This window comes from Ceratotherium simum, chromosome 17 (genome assembly GCF_057802395.1).
Source record: "Ceratotherium simum simum isolate JZ-2026a chromosome 17, ASM5780239v1, whole genome shotgun sequence".
In the NCBI taxonomy this organism is placed as follows: Eukaryota; Metazoa; Chordata; class Mammalia; order Perissodactyla; family Rhinocerotidae; genus Ceratotherium; species Ceratotherium simum.
The window spans coordinates 57,799,465-57,811,775 of record NC_141916.1 but is presented as its reverse complement, the minus strand read 5'-3'; the positions used below and the strand labels follow the sequence as shown (position 1 = coordinate 57,811,775).

At 51.3% G+C, this 12,311-nt stretch overlaps 1 protein-coding gene across 6 annotated transcripts in view; it reads right to left on the bottom strand.

Annotated features, from left to right (window-relative positions):
- DDX11 (DEAD/H-box helicase 11) overlaps nt 1-12,311 on the bottom strand; it is a 35,564-nt gene that overhangs the window by 1,132 nt on the left and 22,121 nt on the right. For 5 of the 6 annotated variants that reach the window (XM_087442909.1, XM_087442911.1, XM_087442914.1 and 2 more), the window contains 17 exons: nt 11,360-11,512; nt 10,371-10,417; nt 9,929-10,008; nt 9,017-9,061; nt 8,828-8,895; nt 7,230-7,268; nt 6,840-6,951; nt 6,546-6,677; nt 5,904-6,016; nt 3,130-3,202; nt 2,670-2,773; nt 1,832-1,981; nt 1,495-1,563; nt 1,281-1,381; nt 764-848; nt 353-431; nt 22-176 (listed from right to left, as the gene is read on the bottom strand). In XM_087442909.1, the coding sequence (XP_087299035.1) occupies nt 22-176; nt 353-431; nt 764-848; nt 1,281-1,381; nt 1,495-1,563; nt 1,832-1,981; nt 2,670-2,773; nt 3,130-3,202; nt 5,904-6,016; nt 6,546-6,677; nt 6,840-6,951; nt 7,230-7,268; nt 8,828-8,895; nt 9,017-9,061; nt 9,929-10,008; nt 10,371-10,417; nt 11,360-11,512 (1,605 nt within the window). The remainder of the gene's footprint in view (nt 1-21; nt 177-352; nt 432-763; nt 849-1,280; nt 1,382-1,494; nt 1,564-1,831; nt 1,982-2,669; nt 2,774-3,129; nt 3,203-5,903; nt 6,017-6,545; nt 6,678-6,839; nt 6,952-7,229; nt 7,269-8,827; nt 8,896-9,016; nt 9,062-9,928; nt 10,009-10,370; nt 10,418-11,359; nt 11,513-12,311) is intronic. The other variant, XM_087442910.1, reaches the window with a different exon arrangement.

Here is a 12,311-nt window from a genome sequence, read left to right as displayed (position 1 = left end):
GACAGGAAAGGCGCGACTGACCTTTCGCATAGCAGCAAGGGCAGGGCCAAACGTGGCTTTGACCTCCACGCGGTCTCGGATCCAGGCTGGCAGCTTTGCCAGGACAGGTGGGCGGGCATACCGCTGGTCCAGGAGCACTATGCTGGCAAAGTCCTTCTGGTGCCTGATGGCCCTGCCTGGATGGGAAGAGAGGTTGGGGCTCCCCCACAGTACATTTCTATTGTGTCCCCTCCCATTCGACAGCCCTCAGACTGGAGAGATGGCAGGTAAAATACCTCCTTCCTGTCACCTCATTGTCCAACCACCCGTCCCCAGCTATCCGCCTTTAGAGCAGGGACAGTCCCAGGCTTACCTATAGACTGGTTGACAGCCTTCATACACAGATTCTCCACCAAAGCCTTCCCTGGAGGGGCCTGACCTGGCGTCCTGGGCTGGGAAAGGCAAAGGAAATGACCTGTCAGAATATTTTCTCGCCTCCTGCCTAGTGTTCTCTCTGAGCAAATGACACTGCCAGGCTTTGGAGAAAGACCAATAGGCTTCATGGGCACAATGCCAGCAGCTGATATAACGGATGAGGTCATGGAGAAGCTCAAGAGGGTGTGGACATGCATCCCATCCCTCTGGAGCAAACAGGAAACATCGGCACATATCAAGGGGCAGTGGGGAAGTCACAGCTGACCAGCCTTGGTGTCACAGCCCAAGGGGCGACAGAACTCCCTCCCCGCCCTTTCCTCTCGTCCTCTGGAATACTGGAGGTACTCACAAGGGTCTGATCTAGGTAGGCCATCTTCTCTTGTAGCTCTGGAGACTTGATGTTGGGGTAGGGCATGCCCACCATAACCACACACCTAGGGGAGGGGCACACATGAGGCAATGGCATGTGGGCGTCAGGCCCTCAGCAGGTTCTCAAGGCCCAGGGGGAAGGACCCGGTCTTCAACTGCTATGTCTACTGCTCCCTCAACCTCCTCAAGCTGTGCTCCGTGGCTCTACCTCCCCATGCCTACCCTATACCTACTACCTGAAGAAGGTGTTTTCAGCTACGAGATCCAGTCCAGACCAATGAATTGAGTCCTGATAAAGTTACGGTCTGCCTAATTTTCCACCTGGTCTCAGAAGGCCAGATCCAGAGTTGCCGAAATACTTCCCCACGCAGCTGACTGACCTGGGCAGTCAGCCTGGGTGCAGACTCAGGTGGCATCAGATTGCAGGTAGGGGCCCAGCTGCCTGGAGTGAGGGGTGGTCGGGTGTCAGAGCGCCAGATGAAAAGCCCACTACTTACCGGCCAAGGTCGTCAGAGAAGTTGATGCCTTCACTCATCTTTCCTCCAACCACAGAGAGGAGCAGGGCCCCTGTCACAGTGCCTCCCGCCTGGCCACAGCACTGTGGGACATACCAGCCCCAGAGTTATGGAACCAAAGCTGGGATACCACCCAAAACGTTTTCAGCTGCCAACCCATGTTCTCTGGACCCAAGGCCTCAGTTACACCTCGTACCTGAATGCACTTGGAATACTCCATCAGCACCTGCTCCACCTGGTTTGCTCTCTTAGGTTCCTGAAATATCTGAAGGTAAACAGACAATGTTTCCCAGAAAAGGGTTTCCGAAGGCCTGGGTCTCAGGTCCAGACTGGGGACTGGAGAGCCCTACCGAGTCAGGCGCTATTGGGAAATCCTCTGGGCAGTGATCAGAGATTGGGAGTGGTGGGGTAAGGAGCTAGCAGAAGCCCTGTATGTGAGGCCTAACCAAGGGCTGGATGTGCAGGGGATATCCTAGGAGGAACGCCACGCCACTGTTCTCACAAGTGAGAGGTTCAGCTGAGGGGTCACTCACCTTTTTTCTGACAGCCAGGCGGGCCAGCAGGCCACTCTCGTCCCAGTGGGCATGGACCTGGCGTTGGTACTCATAGGAGGGGAAGAAACAGACCACCCCTCCAGGGACCACGTTGCACAGGTTACAGAGAATGCGACCCGTTTCAAGCATCTAAGGAAGGAAGACAAGGAGCCCTCCATGGAGCCATTCCTAAAGCCACACCCAAAAAAGGCTTCCTAACCTTGGGGCTCAAATGCAAGTACAGAGACCCACAGGTGACAGTGGTCAGGGAGGACTACGGCCAGGTGGCTCCCGAGTGGGAATCACATTGGAATGTGCCCCTCTCCCTACCAAAGACCCCCAGCTGATGCTTCTGGTGACTGGCAGCATCTAGGATGCACATCACAACGCTAGAACACCTGAGCTAAGACTGCTTTTGTATGCCACTGAGTCCACCCTTCAACTCCCAATGCCCGGGTGAGCAACTAGGGATTAAGCACCATCTCTGACAAACTGGGCACTGAAAACTCCAGGCATGCCACTAGCAAAGTGCCCCCAACACCTGCATCCCGGCCCAAGGCAGGAGCTGGTATAACCAAATGGCAAGAGAAGCAAAGGAAATGAGCAGCTTTCTCAACAGCTTCATCTGAAAGGGATGACTGGAGGTTTTGAGAAAACTTATTTAGCAGCCTAAGGGGTGGAAGGGTCGGGGGAAGCTCAGATCTTCCCTGATAATTTCCCAGCACTAATTTCCCCAACGCCTGAACACTCAGGATTGGCCAAGAGGCCCCTCCTCACCCCAGAAATCTCTCTCCTGCCCTAGCAAAGGCTGTGGTAAGGCAAACTGGCTGGTACTAACCATCTGAGGCAGCTCTCTCTTCTGGTATGTGAATTCCAGCTGCTGGTTGGAAGGCCCACTGCAGATGACGAGGGGGAGGATATTGTCTGGAGGGATCACGTGACCTGGTGAGACCCAGTGAGGGGCTGAAAACTGGAGGTACAGACTGTTCTGCGAGGCAGGGTCCAGAAAGAGCATTCCCCAACCCCTGTCTTCCAGACAAGGACTAGCAACGCATACCACTCACCCAGCCGCTCGGTTTCCATAGTAAACCTGGGCGATGGATGCTCAGACCTCCCATGTAGACAGAGGGGACACAGACCACGAGAGCAAGCTCACAAGAAAGCTTGCAAAGGATGAAGCTCCCACCTTGTGGCCTCCTCAGCCCCTCCTGGGCCTGGTAACAGCTATGCTTGAACTATGACAGCATGGAGCCCAAATGTGACCACGTGGCCCATCCACCCTGGACATAGACCCTCACCACAGGAAAACTCCACCACGCGCTCAGCTTCCGCCCCAGCACACGCCAGCAGCTGCTCCCGGAAGTCGGACACCTGCAGACCACAACATCAAGGCTCCGTGATCTCCCCGAGGCACAGGACAGCGACCTCAGGCCTGAGCAGGCAGGGGCCTTGGCAGGGAGGGAGGAGAGAATCACTTGGGCAAGACAGAAGTCTGGGCTGGGAGGCAGCGAGCACATAACAGAAAAAAGAAGTGAAAAGGAAAGGCTGACAAATTAGCAAAGAGAGTAAAAACATGTAACGATACCCAGGGTTGGCAGTCTCATTAATAGCACAGTAAATCCAGCAAATTTGGCACAGTGGTTCTCAATTCTGGCTGTGCAACAAAACCACTAGTGGGAATTTGAAAAAAAAAAAGACACATGGCCAGGCCCCAGCCCAAACTATTGAATAAGAACCTCTAGGGGGAGGACATATGTAATTGTACTTTTAAAGAGCTCCAGGTTTTTCCCCTATCAAATTGGCAAAAATCCCAAAGTCTGACCACTCTGTGGAGAAACAGGTACTCTCACACACTGCTGGTGGGACACAGGATAGTACAACTCCAATTGGAGGGGAATTTGACAGTGTTTAACAAATCAGATATATTTTCACTTTTTAACTTAGCAATCCCACATCTAGGAGTCTCCCTTGAAGACACAGCTCTGCACACCAAATAACACGCACGAGGACAGTTCTTGTGAAGCCACTTGTGACAGCAAGACTGCCTTTCACAAGGGGACTGGTTGAGGGAGCCATGCTACCTCCACCCAACCGAGAATGATGCAGCCAGCAAAAGGATGCACACCGTCCCTGCGCACTGAGAGGGAATGATCGCCAGAACATACTGGTAAGTGAAACTGATTATGCCACCTTTACGTTAAGTCAAAAAGAAAAAGAAAAAAGAATAAGTTCATATATTTACTTATTTTCGCAAAAAAAAAAAAAACGAAACACTGGAAAGACAGACCAGTAGCTAATAAAAATGATTACCTATGAGGACAGGGAACAGGTTGGAGAGGGATGGAAGTGAGAATTTCTAAAGGTATCTTTTTATATAGTTTTGACTTTTGAACCATACAGATGTTTACATTTTCAAAAAATATAATTAAGACAAAAATAAAGACAAATTCTAAAATTAACTGAAACAAAGAAAGCCTAGCCGTCTGTCAAATCTACAACATAAGCCCACAGAGAAAAGCCTGACTTGAAGTGACTTTATACCCTGAGTGACTGTTCATCCTTAGTGGGACACTTTAAGGGCAAAAAATAAATGCAAAGAAATGAAACTTCAATCAGCAGTTCTGTTAGAAGTAATACACATATCAGTATTATTATTTTTAAATTATTTTAAGTATATTGTGCGATAGTGCAAATTAGCAACATCAGAAACCAAATATTCAGCTTAAGAGAAAAGAGATACAATGTAAGGTCAAATAAATTGATTGGCTTTGATTCAGAAATATCAATATGCACTCACGATTTCTGAAAACATACTTCCTAGGTCTGTCTACTGAAATGGCCCATAAACAGTGATAACCGAGGAGCACTGTGAACACCTCAGCACCCAGATGTTGGTTTCTAAATCCCAGTCCCCATTCAAAGAAACCAGAGCACCTTGGACAAATGAATGAGTCCAGCTCTGGGGCAAGGCAAGTATGAGGTGAGCCCGGGATATTTCTGTTGTATCCAGGACTAACGGGGTCACGTCGAAAGGGAGTCTGAGGCAATGTGAGCATCAAAAGCAACAATGATTATAAATGATTTTAATACACAAATGAATAGAAATATACGAGTCTATACACAAGAAAGAAAAATGGAAAAAGAATAAAGCTACAGGGGCAATTCTAACAGGCAGCAGAGGTTGGGAACCACTGCCTGCTTGAGGACGTTGATGAGCTTTTCATCCAGAATATCCTGTTCTAGAATGTACCCTAAGGAAACAGCCTGTGCAGAGAAGTGACTGTATCTCCCACGCCACTGTTTAAAACAGAAAAACTGGAAATCGCCTAAATATCTAACAGAAGAAGAGTGGTCATGTAAAATACAATATATTCACGTAGTGGAATGAAGTGCAGCCAGAGTATGGTGGAATAGATGCATATTTGCTGATGAGGAAAAATGTTTATGATATTTTTTTGCTGAGTGAAAAAAACAAATTATAACAGCAGCATGTAGAGATAACACCATTTTTGTTTTGTTTTTAAAATATGCATGTATATTCGTAAAAATTATGCATACAAAGACTATTATGATATACACCAAAATGAATCTTCTGCTGGCAGAATTATGATCCATTCTTTTTCCTGTTTTTGTCTCTGCTTTCTACAACGAAAATATAATACTTTTCTAAATATAATATATTAAAATTTAAATTTGTAAAAGAGAGAGAACGTTGTATAAAAGAGAGAGAAGGTTATAAAAGAGAGAAGGTGGGTACAGGAAGGGAAGGGCACTGAGGCACCTAAATGAAGGTCTGAGACTCTAGAAGGGCTTTCTATGGGAGCAGTGTGCTCCTGTGGCTACAGTAACGCCAGAGCAGCGGCAGTGCCCCCTCACCAGCCCCCCCAGGCCGAAAGGCCTGGGCAGTGACACAGCAGAGCAATGCCACCTGGTGGCCGCTGCTTGGCCCGCTCAAGCCGACCCCTTTCTGGTTTGGGGACCCAAGGAATGGGGACGAAGCCTGTTGGTGCATCCCCCTGTCCCTGTCTCATCTCAGCACCTGGGGCACAAGAGGCTAGGCTTGGCACCTTACCGGCTGCATGGTGCCCCCTGCAATGACCACTGCCCGGCATTCCTTCACCACCTGGGCAAAGGGCACAGCTGGATTCAGGAGCAAGAATTTGAGGCTGCTTTGACTGAGGCTGCCTGAAAAAAAGACAGAGAAGAGACAGCTACATGGGGAAGGGGGCAGATGCAGGCCCAACAAATACTTCTCTCGGTCTGAGGCAAAGGGCATCTCCAGTTGGGACCATCAGAAGGCACAACAGACAGCACTTTCTCTTTAAATCAGATCCCAGGACAACATCCTCTAAGACAACCCCGAGGCAGACAGCACTCTCATCTCCCTTTTCACACAAGGAAACTAAGTTGGTTCAGAGAAGTAAAACTGGTCCAAGTCACGCAGCTTGTGGGTGGCAGAACCAAGACTCAAACCAAAGCCCACCTAACCCTAACCACCAGCCACATGGCTTCCCCTGTAACCTTGCCCAAGATGACCCATCATCCCAGCACCTCTGCAACCCTCCTCGCCACCTCTACCTCCTGCCCAGGTCACAGGAGGCCAGTTATCACCACCCTGTCTCCTCGTCCTAACCCAGAGAGGTGCCAGGATGGAAGGAAAGAATCTTTCCCCACTCTGGCTCCCCGGCTCCAGACTGGCTCCTCCCTGGATTACCTCGGCGGCTCAGGATGACCCTGCCGTCCTGGTTGGCAGCGGTGAGAGCTGCAAGGAAGCCTTCGATGTGCATCAGCGGGGAAGCAGGCCGCAGCGCCCTGGCCTCCTCCTCCTCTATGGGGGCTGCAGGAGCTGCACAGAGCAGGACGACGAAGAGGGTCTGGGACCACGGACAAGGGGGAGGGTCTCCCTGCAGTTAGGCTAAAGCCATTCTCCGGGAGAGATGAGTCCACATATGAGGAAGGAACGTTCTTGCCCAGGGCCTGTAGCCAGTCTCCCACCGTCCTGACTCACCCTTAGTCCCCCCAGGCTGCAGGCTCTGCAGGAAGTGCTGGAACCCAGCCAGTCTGGGCTGCTCCCTGGAGGGTGTGAGGACCGCTCCATACCTTTCTGTGAAGCCAAAGAGCTGGGACAGGGATGAGAGAGCACCAGAGAGGAATGAGGACGCAGCAGAGAGAGGGAGGCTGGGACAGACTAGAGGCTTCGCTGGGCCCAATAGCCTGCAGCTTACCCTCCAGGGGCACCCTGGCTCTCCCCTCCCCACCCCAGCAAAGCTGCTCAACACTAAGGATAACGAAAACAAAGGCGACTCTGAAGGTCCCACAGGGTAGGAGAGAGAGGCACTGTGAGCACAGCCAGCAGGGCGCTGCTGGATCCCTCAGGCCCCAAAAGGGGAGCACATACCTTTCTGCTGACCATGCTCTTCTCACAGTAGCGCTGCACCTGCAAAACCAAACGCGGCTGCAGGCACTCGTAAACACTAACGAAGCTGGAAAAAAGACAATCACCTTCCAAAACCCCAAGAAACATGATTCACCACCACATCCTGAGGAGCCCAAAGCCTCCTTGTGGACAACCGTGTCAAGCTCCTTTCTGAGGTCACTCCTCTCCTGCTGCCCCCACACACAACAGGGTGCTCCCATGAGAGGGACTCTGCTGAGCCGCACGGACACGGCCTCCCCCACACCGTGTCTGCACGGCTCTGACCCTCTCTAAAGGTGACAGTTACACCCCTTCTGCTTTCCTTCAATGTGGCAGCACCTAAGCTGGACCCTGAAGGATTAAGAGTTAATTTAAAAACTCCCTATGAGCAAAGACACAAAGGAGGTCCAGCTCGGGGCTTGTTCAGATCGTCTGGAGTAGCTGAGTCAGTGTGTACAACCTGTGTAGCTTGAAATGCAAGACAATGAGTTTGGAGCCTTTAAAGATTTCTGAAAAGAACGGTACCTTTCAGTTAAGATTCACTAGACTGTAGTTTGTAAAAGACATTAGAAGGGAGAAAGAATGAAATCAGGAGACCAGAAAGAGGGCCAGAGGAAAGCAGCCCGCGCTGAAGGAGGAGCTGTGGGAATGAAAAGGTGGGATCAACTCAAGAGCTTTCAGGCTGTGGGCCTGGCCCCTGGTGGATGCGGACACAAAGGGTAGAGACGAATCAGAGGACCCGGACTGCGAGCATGTCTCACGGAGTAATGGCAGGGACAGGACCAAAATGGGTGAGTCTGGGGGTAAGCTGGTTTGAAGACAAAAGGCAAGGCAGGATGGAAAGAAAGCAGGTCTCAAGTCCACAAAGCTGGGCGCACACGCTGGCCCTGCCACGCGCCATTAGCCCCCTCGTGTGTGGCCTGTGCGTGTCGTCTTCCTGAGGTGACCTCGCCGAGCCTTGGGCTCCTTTGCTCTAGAATGCTGATGAGACATCCTACCCTGGGGTCACAGAACCTGGCGCACTGCCTTGAACACAGCGAGTGCTGCCTGTCGTCAGTAAACTAGATTCACTAAGGTTGTGAGTCAAGCAACAGTGGCCGTCCCCTGCCTGGGAGAGTGCTGAATATGCAGGCCTGGAGCAAACCAGAATCTGAGGCTGCAGTCATGAGAAGGGTCAGCACCCACCTCAACCTCACAGCAGGATCATGCTCACAAAATCAACTTCCTGCTCCGTCCACAAGCCCAGGGGAGCCTGTGCTGGCAGGGAGATGGAGTCAGGCAGAGGACCTGGGAGTCTCTATTTGTGCTTGTTGGGTACAAAGAAAGGCACCTTCTCTCCTCAGTCCCTATGACCTTTTGACCCTAGATTGACTATTTTTTTCTTGCTGATATGTTGCTTTGTTTAAGGGTGAAGTAATTACATACATCTTGAGGAAGTGGATCCTCAGACCTCCAGACTGCCTGACGACAAGTGGAATTTACTTTTTATTCCTTCCACAGTCTTGACATAGTGCTCTCCGCAGGTGGTGATCAGAAGAAGGGAATTTGACGTGCTAACATAAAAAGGTGAGAACCTCTACCTTGAACAGGTTGATGTTGTCAATCTGGCTCAGAAAGAGAAAGTCATTGATGGTCTTCAGCTCTGTCCCTAAGGGTAAACCAAAGGAGGGCTTTGGAGTCCTCGCTCTGAAGACCACTGCTTGAGGTCCCAGAGGGAAGCTCAGAACCTGCTCAGGCCAGCTCTGGGCCTCTGAGGGCAGCCCTCTCACCTGTCTGCGAGAGGCTCTGGGTATTGGGGTTTTGCTTAATGTTCCCTAAAAAAGAGAATTCAAACAGGTCAGGATGGTGGGCCTCTGAGCCCCATCTTCTCACACTTGACACTGTACTCATCAAATAAGAGCATTCGTATTGAACAGGTTTTTGCCATTTATAGCATCCAAAGAACCCACTAAGAGGACAGGAGGTTCCAGGAAGCCTCAAAGTCTGACCCACATGTTTGCATGTGGAGACTATAGCCCTGTGATTTCCTTCTTCTCACACCTCCTCCAGCGAGACAGGGCAGTGACCAGCCCATTTTATGCAGGCACAGTCAGGACACCCCCAGGCTGCACAGTGACCAGCGGTAAGGCAGAGATGGAAGTGGAGAGGACCAACATGAAACAAAATCCCTCCAGAAAAATCCCCCACTGGCCTCCTGGAACTTCAGCTTCTATAAAAGCCTTCAAAGGGACTGCCATACGGTAAAGGAAAGGGAATGTGGCACAGGTAATGCAAAGTACGGGGCCTGGAGCCAGAAGACTCGAGTCCCTCTTGTGGCTCACGAACCACACGCAGCTCACGTCTCTGCTCTGAGCTTTAACTGACTCCTCCATCAGTGAGGGTTACTGTGCCTGTGCTGCCTTCCGCAAAGAGCGGGCCAGAGTACTATCACTGTTACATAAAACGTCACATATTTATACTACCTTATTATTACTACTACAACCTGTGCAGTAAAAAGGATTCAGAACAGGGACAAATAAACTAGGATTCTTAAAAAAACATCTAAGGTCAGACAATTCAACTAAGCTACAAGAAAGAATTTTCTAAATCAATGGCCAAGACAATTCCTGAGACACAGAAAACCCAGCTGTCCCGCCTGGCAAGCTCAGCAGGCCGGGCCTCGGGCGGATGGTGCTCCCTACCACCTAGCACAGTCACGAACTTCTCCAGCAGATACAGGATCTGTTTGATGTACATCAGGTTCTTGGCCTTCAAACGCTTCCTGAGGAAAAACCAACAGACCTCAAGTGGTGGGACACCAACAGCAACTTCCCTTCCATCCCGGGGGCCCCAAGCTGAAGCCTTTCTGTCTGACATCTTTCAAACTGGGTCAGGAGCTACAAACACTCTCGCAGAAAACAGGCTGGCCATGGCCCGAGCCTTCACAGCCAGCTGTCCTGTCCCGAGCATCCTCGGCCCACGTGGGGTACACGCCACAATGAACCAGGAGGTGAACAGCAGGTTGGTCGACCCTGCACCGAGCCCAGACCAGAGGTGGCAACCCAGTGCCTCCTCTCGGAGGCTGACTGAGGGCACTGAGGCAGAGCAGGATTTCCCCTTCCCCCTCGGGAGGTAGGGTCTCACCCGTATCGTTCCATATACTGGAGCAACTGGGAATGGGCCTGGCACAGCTGCGGAGAGAACAGAGAATGGGTGTGAAGGCAGACCAGGCTCTGGGCAAGCAGCCTAGGGCTGTGCCAGAGACATCTTAGATTATGCCTAGAAAATACCAGCCCAGGACACACAGGAGGCAATCAAGGTGAAGAGTAGGGCTGGGCACAGACAAAAGTATGGGTTTCAAAGGCCCTTAGGCTGGTGGAGCTGAGAGAGGGGAAGGTAGGTTCTGCTGCAATGTCCACTGTCCCCTGGGTCAGGAGAAAAAGCAAGAGGCCAAATCTCTCAGGTAATGAATCTCCCTGCTCATTTTTACCAGGCTAGGAAAAGACGTGCTGTCTACAGAGACTGACGGTTCAAAGCCTAAGGTCAACCCAGGCACTGGCCAGTCAAGGTAACGGGATGTCATGTGGGCTTCAGGGTCAGAAACCAGTGTCAAATGCAGCTCCACACGTGGTAGCTGTGTGACCTTAGGCACCCTGCTTAAACCTCTCTGAATCTCCAAGTTCTCAATGTAAAACAGGAATACCAGCCCAGTGTCGAGTCAGCATGAAGATTAGAGACACCTCGTGTGGTGCCTGGCACATAATAGGTAACCAACGGTGGCTCTCAGAAATCTTGAGCACCCCTCAAAACAGTATTAACACCACCATCCAATCACATGAGGACCCCTGCTTCTCTCATCCCATCATCCTGGAGATGGGATTATGGAGAATTAGTTAGTAGCATCCTGGGCTGGAGGGACTCAAGATGACATAGGCTAGTGAAGAGCAAAGAAATGTGCCACCCTGCCTGAGCTGGGTCCCCCAAGTTCTAAGATCTGCTGGAAAGCCAGAGCCAGCCTCTGACAAGGCCACTGCCTTAACTCAGTGCACCCTGTACCCAATCCGCCTCCAGAGGAACCCAGGTCCCTCTGCCCCACGGCAGGCCCCAGCCCAGGCAGGAAGAGGCCAACCCACCTGGGAGCCGCTGACCTCCGCACTGTGGATGCCAGTGATGGTGTCGATCAGGTTGTGCGCCTCGTCGATGACAACCACCTGGCCCTGCAGCCGGATCCCTGAGGCCTGCCGGGTGGCCGCGTGCAGCAGCATCTGGTAGGGCAGCACCACCAGCTGGGGAGGAGAGGGTGGCCACCTGAGCAGGGCGGGACTCCCTCCCAAGCCAGCTTGCCCAGCCTCCTCCACGTTTCTGCTGTGAACGGTTTTATTTCCCACCCAGAATATGTGTAAGGACCTTCAAGAGAGAAGCCACAGCACAGCACTGTGCTTCCAGCAACAGACCCTTAACGTGGAACATCAAACATGAAACAGAGGAAACTTCTGACTGAACCAAGGGTGGGAGTAGGGCGAGGGAAGGGGAGGAGAATGGAAGCCCTGCTGTCGAGCCTCATCCATGTCCCCAGGTAGCCCCTGAGGCACCCAAGGTTCCTCAGAACTGTGAAGACCACTGGCGTACCAGAAAGCAGCCCTGGGTTCTGGTCTCAGAGCTGCCACTTCCAAGCTGTGTGACTCGGGGAAAGTCACTTAACCTCTCTGAGCCTTGGTTTCCTCATCTGTAAAACGGGCTTGATAAACTCTATCTCAAGTGAGGTTTAAGGAGTGGGGGTCAGGGTGACAAAAATATAAGCACTGTAAATTTTTTAGGTGCTTTGTCGTTAGGACAATTTTCCAGTTAAAAGAATATTGATAAAGAAAGTGAAAATCTAGAAAACTGGAAACTTCAGGCCCAGGTTCTAACACTGGCGCCATCAGTACTTGCTGTGAAAAAACAGACAAACCACTTCATCTTTCCAGGCCCCAGTGTCTTCATGTGTAGAACGTGGAGAATCCCTGCCTTGGCTATTTCAGTGGGTCCCGCAAGAGCAAAAATGAGGAGCAAGTGCTGTAGAGAGTCAAGACCGCGAATTTCAGG